General features: G+C 40.3%; 1 protein-coding gene across 1 annotated transcript in view; it reads right to left on the minus strand.

Moving 5' to 3' along the window:
- LOC130384701 (uncharacterized) overlaps nt 1-14,105 on the minus strand; it is a 59,935-nt gene that overhangs the window by 9,053 nt on the left and 36,777 nt on the right. The window contains exons 2-7 of the mRNA XM_056593021.1: nt 8,191-8,261; nt 7,767-7,940; nt 7,452-7,507; nt 7,312-7,374; nt 7,161-7,223; nt 5,901-5,951 (exon numbers count right to left, since the gene is read on the minus strand). Of these exons, the coding sequence (XP_056448996.1) occupies nt 5,901-5,951; nt 7,161-7,223; nt 7,312-7,374; nt 7,452-7,507; nt 7,767-7,940; nt 8,191-8,218 (435 nt within the window). The 5' untranslated portion in view covers nt 8,219-8,261. The remainder of the gene's footprint in view (nt 1-5,900; nt 5,952-7,160; nt 7,224-7,311; nt 7,375-7,451; nt 7,508-7,766; nt 7,941-8,190; nt 8,262-14,105) is intronic.

The raw sequence follows: 14,105 nt of genomic DNA on the forward strand, positions 1-14,105 counted from the left end.
GGTCAGAGGACAGCTGAGGAAGCTCCAGCCCAGGAAAGCAGCAGGCCCGGACAAAGTGTGTCCGAGACTGCTGAAGACCTGCGCTGCAGAACTGGGAGAGCCGCTACAACGGATCTTCAACCTTAGCCTGCGGCTAGGGAGAGTGCCCACGATCTGGAAGACATCCTGCATCGTTCCGGTTCCGAAGAAGAACAGGACCAGCGAGCTGAATGACTTCCGACCGGTGGCACTCACTTCACACCTGATGAAGACGTTGGAGCGGCTCTTCCTCAACCTCCTCAGACCCCAGGTACAACACGCCCAGGACCGCCTGCAGTTCGCGTACCAGCCAGATGTTGGTGTGGAGGATGCCATCCTCTACATGCTACACCGAGTCCACTCCCATCTGGATAAGGGAAGCGGCACAGTGAGGATTCTCTTCTTGGACTTCTCCAGTGCCTTTAACACCATCCAGCCCCCTATGCTTCACGACAAACTGAACAGGATGGGAGTGGAACCCTATTTGGTGGACTGGATTGATGATTACCTCACTGACAGGCCACAGTACGTCAGGCTGAAGGACATCACGTCTGACACTGTGGTCAGCAGTACTGGAGCCCCCCAGGGTACAGTGCTGGCCCTCTTCTCTTCACCCTGTATACCTCAGATTTTTGCTACAACTCTGAGCTGTGTCATCTACAGAAGTACGCCGATGACACAGCCATCGTTGGGTGTATTAGGGGTGACAGAGAGGAGGAGTATCGGAGTCTGGTGGGGGACTTTGCTCTCTGGTGCCACACTAACCGGCTACAGCTCAACACCGCTAAGACAAAGGAGCTGGTCATTGACTTTGGAAGATTCAGACCAAGTCCGAGACCAGTCCTGCTAGACGGAGCTGAGGTGGAGGCTGTGAATTCCTACAAATACCTCGGGGTCGACTTCCGGCTTGGCGAAACGAGATGTAGGTCGCGTCGTCTTGAGCTCCTGCAGATTTATTTATTTTTTCAATTTCAAGGCACTTTTCTCACCCCCACTACGGTCCAGCAGCTTAAGTGAACTTTTATTTACACATTTGGTTTATTTTCTACTACTTTCATGTCGCCTAAGGCGAAAAAAGGGAAGAACAGTATTACGCCTCACCTGCGGCCTGTTGCGCGCCCTCGGTCCCCGACCCCTCCTGAATCTCCTCCCCCGCAGAGTCTACCGCCGGAAACTATGGACGTGACCTCGATCAGAAATTAGCTTTTGTCTGCTCTTCGTCTCGATGTCGCAGCAATGTTTAAAGCTGAGCTCCGGGAAGCCTTGGCTGAGACCCTCAGTTCAATATAATCCACATGGCACTACCCTTATTATTTTTATTGTATTCTTTTCAGTCACAGAGACTGGTGGGTGGGTTTAAATGCATATATAAACGTTTCCTAGATGTATAGTCTGTGGGAACATGCATATTTCTTTTTTTTGTTTTTTTTGTTTTTTTTTGTACAATCTAATTTTAAGTTCTGCTGTGCCTATACACCATAGTTATTTCAAGTGCCTTATGTTTAATATTCAATGTTTAGAGTTAATGCTCTGCAGAGTTCTATCTGTTAGTTCTAGCTTATAAGTCGAAAGCTTCATTTTGAAGATGGCTCCTGTCGGAGTCTGCACTGCTGCTCCCATCGTTTGGGGATGGGTTCAATTGATGTGCGTGGGGGGGGGGGGGTTGTGGTTGTTTTTGGTGTTTTGTCTCTGTATCATTACTTGTGTTTTTTTTTTTTTTTTTTTGCCCTGGGGGATCTCCTCTTTTCATCTACCTTCTCCATTCCTGATAAAATGCAACCTTTAGATGATTAATACAACTTTCCCAAACTCAGACAATGGATCCACTACTAGATTTTTAAGCTGGAATGTGAGAGGTCTGAATAGCCCCATCAAACGATCGAAAGTACTTTCTCATTTGAAGAGATTGAATGACGACATAGTATTCTTACAAGAAACGCATTTACGTGATAGGGATCAAGTTAGACTTAAGAGTCCATGGGTCAGTGATGTCTTTCACTCAACTTTTGATTCGAAAGCTAGAGGGGTAGCTATTTTGGTTAATAAAAGGGTACATTTTACCGCTTCTAAGATCATAGCTGATAAAAATGGGAGATATATGATTGTTGCAGGCCTTATATACCAGAATCCGGTTTTATTAGTAAACATTTATGCTCCAAATTTTGATAACCCAGATTTTACAAATAGATTATTTGCCACCCTGCCTTTCCTAGACACCCATCTTTTAATTCTTGCTGGGGACCTGAACTGCGTTATGAATCCAACACTGGACCGCTCTAATCCACGTACTCTAAACCAATCTTCCATGTCTAAATCAATTTCTGATTTATGCTCCAAAATGGGTTTGTAGACGCTTGGAGATTTCATAATCCCCAAACCAAAGCATATTCTTTTTTCTCCCAAGTCCATCAATCCTATTCCCGCATTGATTATTTTTTTGTTGATGGTTCCCTGCTCTCCAAAGTGACCTCCTCTGAGTATCATTCAATTGTTATATCTGATCATGCTCCCCTTAGTCTCAATATACAGCTTTCGGGCCAACCCCGTTTCTCCTCACCCTGGAGATTTAACACTCTGCATCTGTCTGATGATGCATTCAACACCTTTATATTGTCCTCAATTGATGACTTTATAACTATGAACAAAGATGACTCTGTCTCTTACTCATTATTATGGGAGTCACTCAAAGCCTATTTGCGTGGTCAAATTATTTCTTTCTCAGCTCATCGCAATAAAACCCGTAAGGCTAGACTAAATGAACTCCTAATTAAAATCCGGGATATTGATGGACAAAATGCTGTTAACCCATCCCAGAGTTTATTAAAACAGAGATATGATCTACAGACAGAGTTGGACCTCCTTACAACAAGCGACGCTGAGCGACTTTTAGTACGTTCTCGTGCTACTTATTATGAGCATGGTGATAAGCCGAGTAGGCTCCTGTCTCATCAATTGAAACGTCAAACTACTTCCCGATTAATTCCACAAATTAAAGATTCCTTTGGCGCACTTGTCTCTGATCCCACTTCTATAAATGACATATTTAGGGATTTCTATTTCTCCCTTTATGAATCAGAATCATCATCAGACACGACAGAAATGACTTCTTTCCTCCAGAATCTTGATATCCCCAAAGTTGATCCCATTACTGCTAATGAGCTTGATGTACCTTTAAATGTGGAAGAAATTAAATCCTCTATCAAAGCCATGCAAAACAATAAATCACCCGGCCCCGATGGATTCCCAGTTGAATTTTTTAAGAAATTTATTAATAAGCTGGCTCCTCTCCTCAACTCTGTTTTTAACGAGTCCCTAGTACGTGGTTCATTGCCCCCCACTTTAACCCAAGCGTCCATATCCCTTCTTTTGAAGAAAGGAAAAGACCCTGTTTCTTGTGCCTCCTACAGGCCTCTGTCACTTCTTGATGTTGATGTTAAGATTTTAGCTAAAACCTTAGCAACTCGTCTTGAAAAGATTCTTCCTGTCATCATTTCGGAGGAACAGAATGGCTTCATCAAAGGGCGCCAGCTGTTTTTCAATGTCCGAACACTTTTAAATGTAATTTTCTCTGGTCATTCCGCCTCAACGCCCGAAGTTGTTATTTCGCTCGATGCTGAGAAAGCATTTGATCGGGTAGAATGGCGATATCTTTTTGAAGTTCTACAACAGTTTGGCCTGGGGAACAGGTTTATTTATTGGATTTGACTTCTGTATACCAACCCTCAAGCAAGTGTCCACACAAATAATTCCCGTTCTAAATATTTCACATTGTCACGTGGTACTAGACAGGGCTGTCCCCTCTCCCCATTACTTTTCGCTTTGGCCATAGAGCCCCTCTCCATTGCTTTAAGATCTCTCCCCCACTTTCACGGCATTCCTCGTTCTGGCATTGACTTAAAATTGTCTCTCTATGCTGATGACCTTCTTTTGTATATATCGGACCCCCTGACTACTATTCCGCCAATTTTATCACTACTGGAGAGATTTGGCTCTTTCTCAGGTTATAAAGTTAATCTACTTAAAAGTGAATGCTATCCTATAAACACCCTAGCTTTACAACTCCAACAGTCCGATATTCCTTTTAAGCTCAGCCCCTCTGGGTTTAAATATTTAGGGATTAATGTGACCCGCACCTTGCCTTCTCTCTATTCTGCCAATTATGTCCCTTTGGTTACCCAGCTTGGACTAGATCTGAAGCGGTGGAATTCTCTTCCTCTGTCATTGATAGGTAGGATTAATGTGGTAAAAATGAATGTCTTGCCAAGATTTCTTTTTCTTTTTCAGTGCACTCCTTTATTTTTGCCTAAAAAGTTTTTTAAGTCATTGGATGAGACTATTACTTCCTTCTTGTGGGGAGGTAAGACTCCCAGGGTAAAAAAGTCTCTACTGCAAAAATTCACAACTGACGGTGGTCTTGCCTTACCAAATTTTCTTCTATATTATTGGTCAGCGCAAATACATAAATTAACTTATTGGCTTCATTCTCCCGATCTATTATGGTGCAAGCTTGAGACCCAGTCGTGTTTCTCCTCTACACTACCGGCTTTACTCACATCTGCATTGCCCATTAACCCTTCTAGTTTCACTAAGAATCCTATTGTGCTATCTACACTGAGGATTTGGTTCCAATTTAGGCGCCATTTTAAGTTTTCTTCTGCATCCACTCTGATGCCCATAGTGAACAATCATCTATTTCCCCCATCTGTTGGGAATATCGCATACATTTTATGGCAAAACCGAGGCATTAAAGTTTTTAGAGACCTTTATAAAGACGGCACTTTTGCTACTTTCTCAGACCTGGCTAAAGATTTTAATTTACCTACATCCCATTTATTTATGTACTTTCAAATAAGGCATTGTGCCTCTTCTCTTTTTTCATGTTATCCTTTGCTCTCTATTAACCAGCCATGGGAAGACCTTTTGACCTTAAAACCCCAACAGAAATCACTAATATCTAAGATTTATGACAAACTCATGGCTCTGGAAAATCATTCAGCTGTCAAAAGCAAAAGTGCTTGGGAGAGTGAACTTGGGATAAATCTGACAGATCAATGGTGGGATAAAGCTGTGCATAGTATACGCTCATCTTCTCCTTGTGCCAGGCTGCAGTTTATTCAGTTTAAAGTGTTACATAGAGTCCATTACACCAAAGCTAGACTGTCTAAAATATATCCAAATGTTTTGGACCAATGTGACCGATGCCATGCCTCCTCATGTAACTTTAGTCATATGTTTTTTTACTGTCCCAGATTACTTAAATTTCGGACTGACTTTTTTGTGATTTTGTCGGGGATTCTTGGGGTTCAAATAAGGCCGGACCCCTTGATTGCTATATTTGGGACCCCAACAGAACGGCTCCGTGTTGGCTCTTTGCAATCGGAGGCGCTAGCCTTCACTTCCCTTCTGGCACGACGCCGAATCTTGCTAATGTGGAAGTCTCCCAATCCCCCATCCATATCGGTCTGGCTCAAGGACGTTATGTTCTTTATTAGATTAGAAAAAATAACCTTGTCGGTTAAAGGCTGCTCCACTAAATTTACAAAAAAATTGAATTCTTTTATAACTTACTTTAACTCATTATCAGCCCTGCCCTAAGACTAATCCCCCTGCCCCCCTCTTTTTTTTTTTTTTTTTTTTTTTTTATTATTATTATTATTATTATTATTTTTTTTTCTCTCTCTCTCTCTCATTCATTTCTTTGAACTATTCATTTTGTGTTATAAGTTTGATATTTTGATATTTGTATAATCTATGCTTATTTTCATTGTTAAAATTTGCAATGTATACTCATGACGAGACAACTGTTCCTTGTGGGTGTTTTTGTTGCGTCTATAAAAAGAAGAAACCCAATAAAAATATGAAAAAAAAATAAATAAAAATACCTCGGAGTCTGGCTGGATAATAAACTGGACTGGAAAACACACACCAGCTACCTGTATGGGAAGACACAAAGCAGGTTGTACTTCCTGAGGAGATTGCGGTCATTCAACATCTGCAGCAAATTGCTGTGGATGTTTTACAAGTCTGTGGTTGCCAGCGTCCTCTTCTACACTGTGGTGTGCTGGGGAGGCAGCATAAACAAGAGGGACACCTCCAGACTGGATAAGCTGATCAGGCGGGCTGGCTCTGTGGTCGGCATGAAGCTGGACCCACTGGTGACGGTGGCAGAGAGGAGGACACTGGACAAACTGCTGGACATTATTGACAATGCCAGCCACCCCTTGCACACCGTCATCAGCAACCAGAGGAGCCTGTTCAGTGGAAGGCTGCTCCTTCCCAAAGTAAAGACCAACAGACTCAAGAACTCCTTTGTCCCTCATGCCATCACACTATACAACTCCTCACTCGGAGGGAAGTAGGAGGAAATAGTATAGAAGTAATAGAGTAAAGAGGAGATATATAACCTATTCCACTGCTTAATTTGAACTGCTAATTTATTTAATTTAACTGTCAGCCACCCCTTGCTCACCGTCATTTCATTTTATTTATTCACTATATTATATGATATTAATCCACAATGTCGTATGTGTATATGTATGTGTATGTATGTATATATATGTGTATGTATATGTTTATGTATATGTATATATATATGTATGTGTGTATATGTATATGTGTGTGCATGTGTATATGCATATATACATGTTTATTTATGTTTACATTTATTTATTTATTTATTTATTTATTTATTTACATACATATATTTATTTATTTAAATGAATCCTCTATACAGTTCTCTACATTTATCTTATTTTATTTTACTTGAATCCTGTTTTACTTCTATTATTATTATCTCTACTTTCTATATTAGCTAAGAGTTTATTGTTTACTGTTTACTGTTTTTGTTTACTTTTTATAGATAGTTAGTTAAGAGTTTATTGTTTATCTTATATTATTATTATTATAATTATTGTTTACTGTTTACTTTTTGTTTTACTTTACTTTTTATAGTTATCTAAGAGTGTATTGTTTATCTTATATTGTATATAATTTAATATTGTGTTGTGTTTCTTCTGTGAGCTACTGGACAATCAATTTCCTTGAGGGAGTCATCCCAAAAGGATCAATAAAGCCTAATCTAATCTAATCTAATCTATTTAGCGTCATTGTAAATTGTGGGTCAATGCTGAACAACATCTTACTGAGGTAAGATGTTCTGTGGAGGTTGATGGACCTTCTTCCTCATTGTAATTTCCAGCATGGCTCTGTTAGAGAGAAAGAAGTTGCAAGTTGTATAGTGGAACAACACTATTAACTGAAGCGAAGGTTATTAAAAAAAAAAAAGGTGTATACTTCAACAGGCCTCTCTGCATCTTCCCTCTCTGTGGCAGCTGATAAAGTGTCTTCACCATCCTCCTGTAATGAAACAGAATGTTTGTGTTATATTCTACCAATTATGAAAAATCTGTGGAATATTAAGAGTACTTACTTACAGCATGGAGGTCCGTTATGGCAGAAGGCTCCACGAGACAGATTACACCATCAGTAACTGATAGAAGATGAAGATTAGACAGTTGATGATTACCCAGAAAAGTGCCCCACCTAATTTAAACACAATTTTTCAAACTCTGAGTCTCCTTAAAATAGATTGATATCTGAAAGCAAAAGCAGCCAATTGCAAAGAACTGTAGCCTACTGCTTCAAGAAAAATCAGTGTGCCAAGTTGTGTCTAAGATGAATGGGTGGCCATTACTGAGCGAACACTAGAAAAAGGATTAACGTACATGCCATTCATTTGAATAAATTACCTTTTATGTAGGCCCCTGTGTCCTGGGGCGTGGGTGGGTCCGATGAGCTCCCCCAAGAGATGCCCTCAGCAATGGGTCGCCCACTGTTCTGACTGAGGGCCATCTTTTCAGCCTCTGTGAGAGGTGGTGGTGGACCGCCACCTGTTTTGCGGGCCTCAGCCTTTTTTCTGTTGGCTATAATGGAGGTCAAATTTAAATATATACAGAAAACACAACTTTGGAGACTTGTATGTATAAAAGGCATTTAGGTGTTGCTTTCATATAGACAATATTAAATACTGGCAGTGTTGGGATTTCTCTTTTTTTTGCAGATTTCCCTAATTACTTAAATATATCCATCACATGTTGAATGTAGCCACTAATTGCTGTTTAATGAGGGCAGGCTAGACAACAACACAATTGCTTGTACTTTATTATACCTTACCTTTGTGAACTACATTTTTATATTTCATCTTTAGCTGCTGCCAAGTCCGTTTGGTGCCTGTTGGATTGCACCTGTGCTCACAGACACACATATGGAATATAATTGTTGAATAAGTGGAACATTCAAGACTTTTTTTTCTCAAATTAAAACTCACGCATTGAATCGGTCAGCAATTTTCTGCCACGCAAGCTCCCGCTCTTTTGCTGCTGCCACAGTATTGCTTCTTTTTAAAAAATATATGCTCACTTTCTGCATACGCAGTCATTAATATTTCCAACTCCACTGGGGAGAAGTAGGAGGATCGAGGCTGTTTACCACTTGTTGCCATGGTGAATCATGTTATCTGTGCTCCATTGATGAGGGCTTTTTATATCCTCATGCACAAGCTTCACTCAGGGTTACCTTGACTCTGAGTTGATTGAACTAAGTGTTATCACCTGTTCTGAAACCGAAAACTTAGAGTTTGACAGCTCAGAGTTGGTCAACCTAGAGTTAGGCTGGGTTGCACCAACATGGATTAACTCTTAAACTGGATTAATTCAAGGTTTAACTGTTAACCGTGTTGCACCAAACTCTAACCTGGTTTAAACATAGTTTAATATTAATCCTGGTTATATTTAACCCTTTTGTAATCTCAGTTTAAACTCAATTTAAACTGAGATTAAATTTAAATCCTTTGCACCAGCAATTTCAAACCTAGTTTAATCCTGGTTTAACAGTTATATTTAAACCACCTCTGGAGGAGGTTTATGTTAAGCTCAAGCACTTTGAGATTCTTGAATATAAAGTGCATTATAAATAACATTTATTATTATTATTATTATTATTATTATTATTATTATTATTATTATTATGTTAGGTTTATCACTGTTTTCTTGAGAACATGGCTGCATATCTTCGCTGGATGGCGTTAGAGGAATGAGTTCCTTGCAAGAAAATTAGAGATAGATTAAACCCAATGGAATTTAATGAAAATAGCGAGTTTTCACAGCGATATAGATTCACCAAAGAATCTGTCATATGCCTCAATGGGAAGGTTGGACCAGCTATCAAGCATCAAAGTGAGAGGAACTTTGCTGTGCCACCACTTCAACAGCTTTTAATAGCATTGCGATTTTACGCTACCGGCTGTTTTCAGTTGGTTGACGGGGATCTTTTTGGAGTTCATAAATCCACAGTCTGCAGGATTGTCAGAAGAGTGTCGAAGGCAATTGCCAGATTGAAGGGTCAGTATATACGTTTTGAACCGAGGAGAGAGACAACAGCTGGATTCTATAGGAGAGCAGGTTTTCCGGGAGTAATTGGGGCTATTGACTGCACCCACGTTCCCATTACCAATCCAGGTGGTGAGAATGGGGAACTGTTTCGCAATCGAAAGGGGTACTGCTCGATTAATGTCCAGAGGCCTGTTTCAGGTAGCTGGTTTAACATACTCTGAGTTTAATCCTGCGCTCTGAGTTGGTTGACTCAGAGTTCAGGGTTGAAAAGCAACTCTGGGTTTTCGGTTTCAGAACAGGTGATCAGCGTTGGGTTAATCAACTCTGAGTATGTTCACTCTGGGAGGGCGTGCCTGTTGACTATGAAGAGCCATCATCAATGGATCTCTGATAACATGATCAAACATGGACCAAAAGCGTAGATCCACTTACTTTTCCCCCACGGAATTGGAAATTCGAATGAACGTGTATGCCGAGCAGTTACCCATTTTAACAAAAAAAAGCAATACCGCCGCTGCAGCGAGAGCGCGAGAGAGAGCTTGGCAGGAAATAGCGGAACAAGTCAATGCGTGAGTCAAATAAATTAGTAAAATAAAATAAAATAAGAGGAAAGTTATTGGGGGGACAAGTTATTTTGTTGAACAGTTTACTCAAAGGTTTTACTTCAGTGAACAATGCAGACGATTATGCTGAGCATGTGCATGTAGAGAAGAACAGCATCTGGTTAAAAGCAGTAGGCTACCAGGGTCTTTTCTGCCTTGCATTCTTAAAATGAGTTTCTTGACTTGCAGCAGTTATAGGTCCGTGGTTAGTCAGCTACTCTGATCATGGGAAAGCCACAACGTTGAAGTGACTGTAGTACAGAGCGGGTGGGATGCACGGGGCGGATCATTCTGCACATGCGTTAATTGTGATAAAAAAAATAAAAAAAATAAACTTAAAGCATGCCCCCGGTGCGTTTGACAGTTAACATGGGGGCTGAGAAGGTGGTCTAAATAAATGATAGATTGCGCTGAAAAACGATAGCGCTCGTGAAGAAAATTATCAGGAAAATAAAGTATATCCAACCGGGGTCTTAATAATCGTTCCTCACGGAGATTCCTTCTGAGGATCGCAGCCTCTACGTCCACAGGCTCTCGTAAAAGGACATGCCATTTCTAACACTTCCTTCTGTCGGAGAGCTGCCTTCAGCCTTATAGAAAACAAACTCAGAGTAGGTCTAACCACCTCCCGAGCAGGTTAGGTCCACGGCGTATGTTGCCGCAGCAACTAACTCTCGGTTGCGCTGAACCTGCTACCTGAAACGGAAAACCCAGAGTTTCCACTAACTCAGAGCGAACAAACTCGGGGTTGCCTCAAAACCAGCTACCTGAAACAGGGCTCAGGTTGTGTGCGATGACCAGGCCAGGATCACAAACGTTGTTGCGAGATGGCCAGGATCCAAACATGACAGCCGTATCTTCGACAACAGTCAACTTTGTGCGCTGCTGGAAGAAGGGGACATCCATGGACACCTAGTGGGTGACAATGGCTATGCATGTCGCCCCTACCTGATGACACCTCTTTTGAACCCTCAGACCCAGGCAGAGAAAAATTACAATTGCTCCCACATTCAAACCAGAGGAATAATAGAGAGTATTTGGTGTGCGGAAGCAGAGATTTCAATGCATAAAAGAGGGACTCCGCACAAAAGTGAACACTACCCTGGCCGTCATCGTTGCAGTAGCTGTGCTGTATAACTTTGGGAAGAGAGTAGGAGACGAGCTACCAGAGGTGGATGAGGACCCACTTCAGAACGACCTGGAAGATGCTCAAGTGCAGAATGCTGCAAACCCAAATGGCAATGCTGTCAGGAGAACACTGATTGAAAATCACTTTGCAGCATAATTCAGATCAGTATTGACATAATTGTATATAGAGCTGGGTTTCGATTCACATTTCAAGAATCGATTAGATTCCGATTTTTAAGTTTCAGAATCGATTTTTTTCCGATTTTCTCTGATTCGATCCGATTTCGATCCGATTCTGATCTGATTTCCGATTCGATCCGATCCGGGGGTTAATGTTATTAAAAATGAAAAATGTATTTGAACCGTTTCCTTCACTTCATGACTGTGTAGAGAAGCAACATATTAAAACTAGTATTATATCAATATTAAACAGCAAATCTTACAAGTATTGGTAGTTACTGATGGCTGGAAGACTGATGAAAAGGTTAAGGGTCAATCTACCTTCAAGAAAGATAATTCAGGACAATAAATGGAGGACATCATTGAGGTGACTATATCTGCAACAGTGGATTCCCACTGGGACACTAACCAGTGCATTATTATTACGCTTGAAAATAATTAAGAATTCACCCAAAAGCGGTTGCTACCAAAAGCATTTTTATTTTAAAACTGCTCACACTTAATAAACTGAGAAGTACTGAAACTGGAAGTATAAAATGTAAACGTTGAGCATTTTTCTTTAAAGTGCGAACATAAGAACAGAACATTTTAAACTGTAAAAGCACTGAATGGCGTCTATATGAGCATGTTCAAATCTGTTCTAAAACCACACTCAAGATTTGTTTTCAAGAATATGCAGCACCCTAAGTGTTCAGGGGAATCCCATGAATATATAAAATATTAATTTTTTAATTTTTTTTTTTATTAAAGAAAAAATCGATCTTTGGACGCACGAATCGATAATCGGTCATTAATATGCGAATCGATTAAAAATCGGAAAATCGATTTTTTCAACACAGCTCTAATTGTATACGTTGATGGATACTAAGGGCACTTCTACATTAGATTACCTTAACCCATACTTACTAATTTATATGCTTCTTACTTTCTCCTCCAGAAGAACTCACCAGAAAATCAAGACAAGGAGACTGGCAATTGAATTGAAAGAAACATTTTATCATACAAATATAACACAATACAGGGGGGAAGGCAATTGCTTATTCAAAAATAAATACGTTAATGATATCACAGTTTCAGAATTCATTCACTACTTAATTACTAGGCTACTTCATTAATTACAAATTATAGTTGCGGCTCGCATATGTCGAGTAGCTTTTGCTTCTGAAGCGATAGGACCTCTTTCTGAAGCAAAAGGACTTCTTTTTTTATATGGGCATTTTCGATGTCAAGCATGCATCTTTCTGTCTCCAATCTCAGAAGTTCCCGGTGACAGCCAAGCTTAGAGCGCTTTTCAGCAGGGGCATTCACTGGTGATGCTGCTTCTTCACTCAGGTTTCCATCATCCGGCTACAGTGGCTCAATCAGGTCGAGCACAATGAAAGTCTCAGCTAAACAAACAAAAACACAGAAGACATGAGACAAATTAATAGAAGGATACCCACAGCTAAAGACAAACGTTACTATTTTAACGTTTTTTCATTGCTGCGATTAATGGCTTTGGACAGAGGGGGTGACACATTATTGTAACCTGCTAAGTTACGTTATTAATAATATTATAAAAACGGTTATAAAATGTAGTTAACGAGCTATGGTTACTAGTTAACGGTACTTACTTTCAATTTCTGTCGCTGTATTCCTCTCCAATGCGCCGTCATCGTCGTATGGGTTAGGGAGGGGGAAATCTGCTGCGGGATCATATTAATGATTTTTTTCGATAGAGGGTCCGTAATCATTGGTGGTGGTCCTCCGCCAGTTTTAAACATCCCCCTCCTCTCTTCTGCCGCATCCTTTTTTGCCTTTAAGTTCTTCCAGCAGGCTTTCAGTTGTGACTTGTCCCTCGCCTCCTTAATGCCAGTTGAGCCATTGAAGCGCTCCGCTAACATGACCCAGGTCTCCTCCTTTTTTTCCAGCGTAACGCTGTCAGTCTTTTTATCCTCAATTATAATACCAAAGTCCTCCATCAATTCGGACAGCAACATCTTTTCAAATGTGGAATAGTTTGATCCTCGTTGACGTGCCATCTCTTAATAAATGTAGCTACTTGTGTTCACTGTCAGTGTCAACTGTAACAGTTAAGGTAAATTAACATTTAACTTTATTCAAAAAGTGAGCTCATGAATATATTCACGAGCCCTCTCTCGTGAACCGTTGTTTTTTTTCACGATGTAGGATAGAAAAAAGATATAAAATTGTGGATTATATTGTGCAATTTGTTCACATTTCGCCGGGATCCATCATGGCAGACTGAACACAAACTAATCCTATTTTAATCCTTGTTTAAACTAGGTTAACTAATCCAGAGTTAAAACTAAGATGTGCAACGCATCTCGGATTAATTATAAACCAGTTTAAACCTAGATTTACTAACCCTAGTTTAACCCTAAACCAGGATTAATTTAATCCATGTTGGTGCAACCCAGCCTTAAGGTTTTAACTCAGAGTTTGTTGAACCTGCTTTCTGAAACGGGCCCTGGTAGCCTTCCAATTCGTTTGTTTTATTGACCTTCATACTGGAAAAGAAGTCTTCATCCTCTTCTTGGTCTTCCTCAATTTCTGCCTCAGAATTAGTGTGTCGCCTGATGTAGTCCAGCCCTGTAGAAATGGACAAGGACATACAGTATGTGTATAATTTATTATTAAATTAAATTATTATCCCTGGCCATCTCTAACATATAACATCAAGCCTTGTATTTAGTGTTTAAAAAACCTTACCAAGCTTGAGGATGTTGTGATTTGTCCACTTGTTTTTGAATTTTGGAAGCAGTATTGCCGCAGCAATAAGCTCCGG

The sequence above is a fragment of the Gadus chalcogrammus genome, chromosome 6, assembly GCF_026213295.1.
Source record: "Gadus chalcogrammus isolate NIFS_2021 chromosome 6, NIFS_Gcha_1.0, whole genome shotgun sequence".
Classification (NCBI taxonomy): Eukaryota; Metazoa; Chordata; class Actinopteri; order Gadiformes; family Gadidae; genus Gadus; species Gadus chalcogrammus.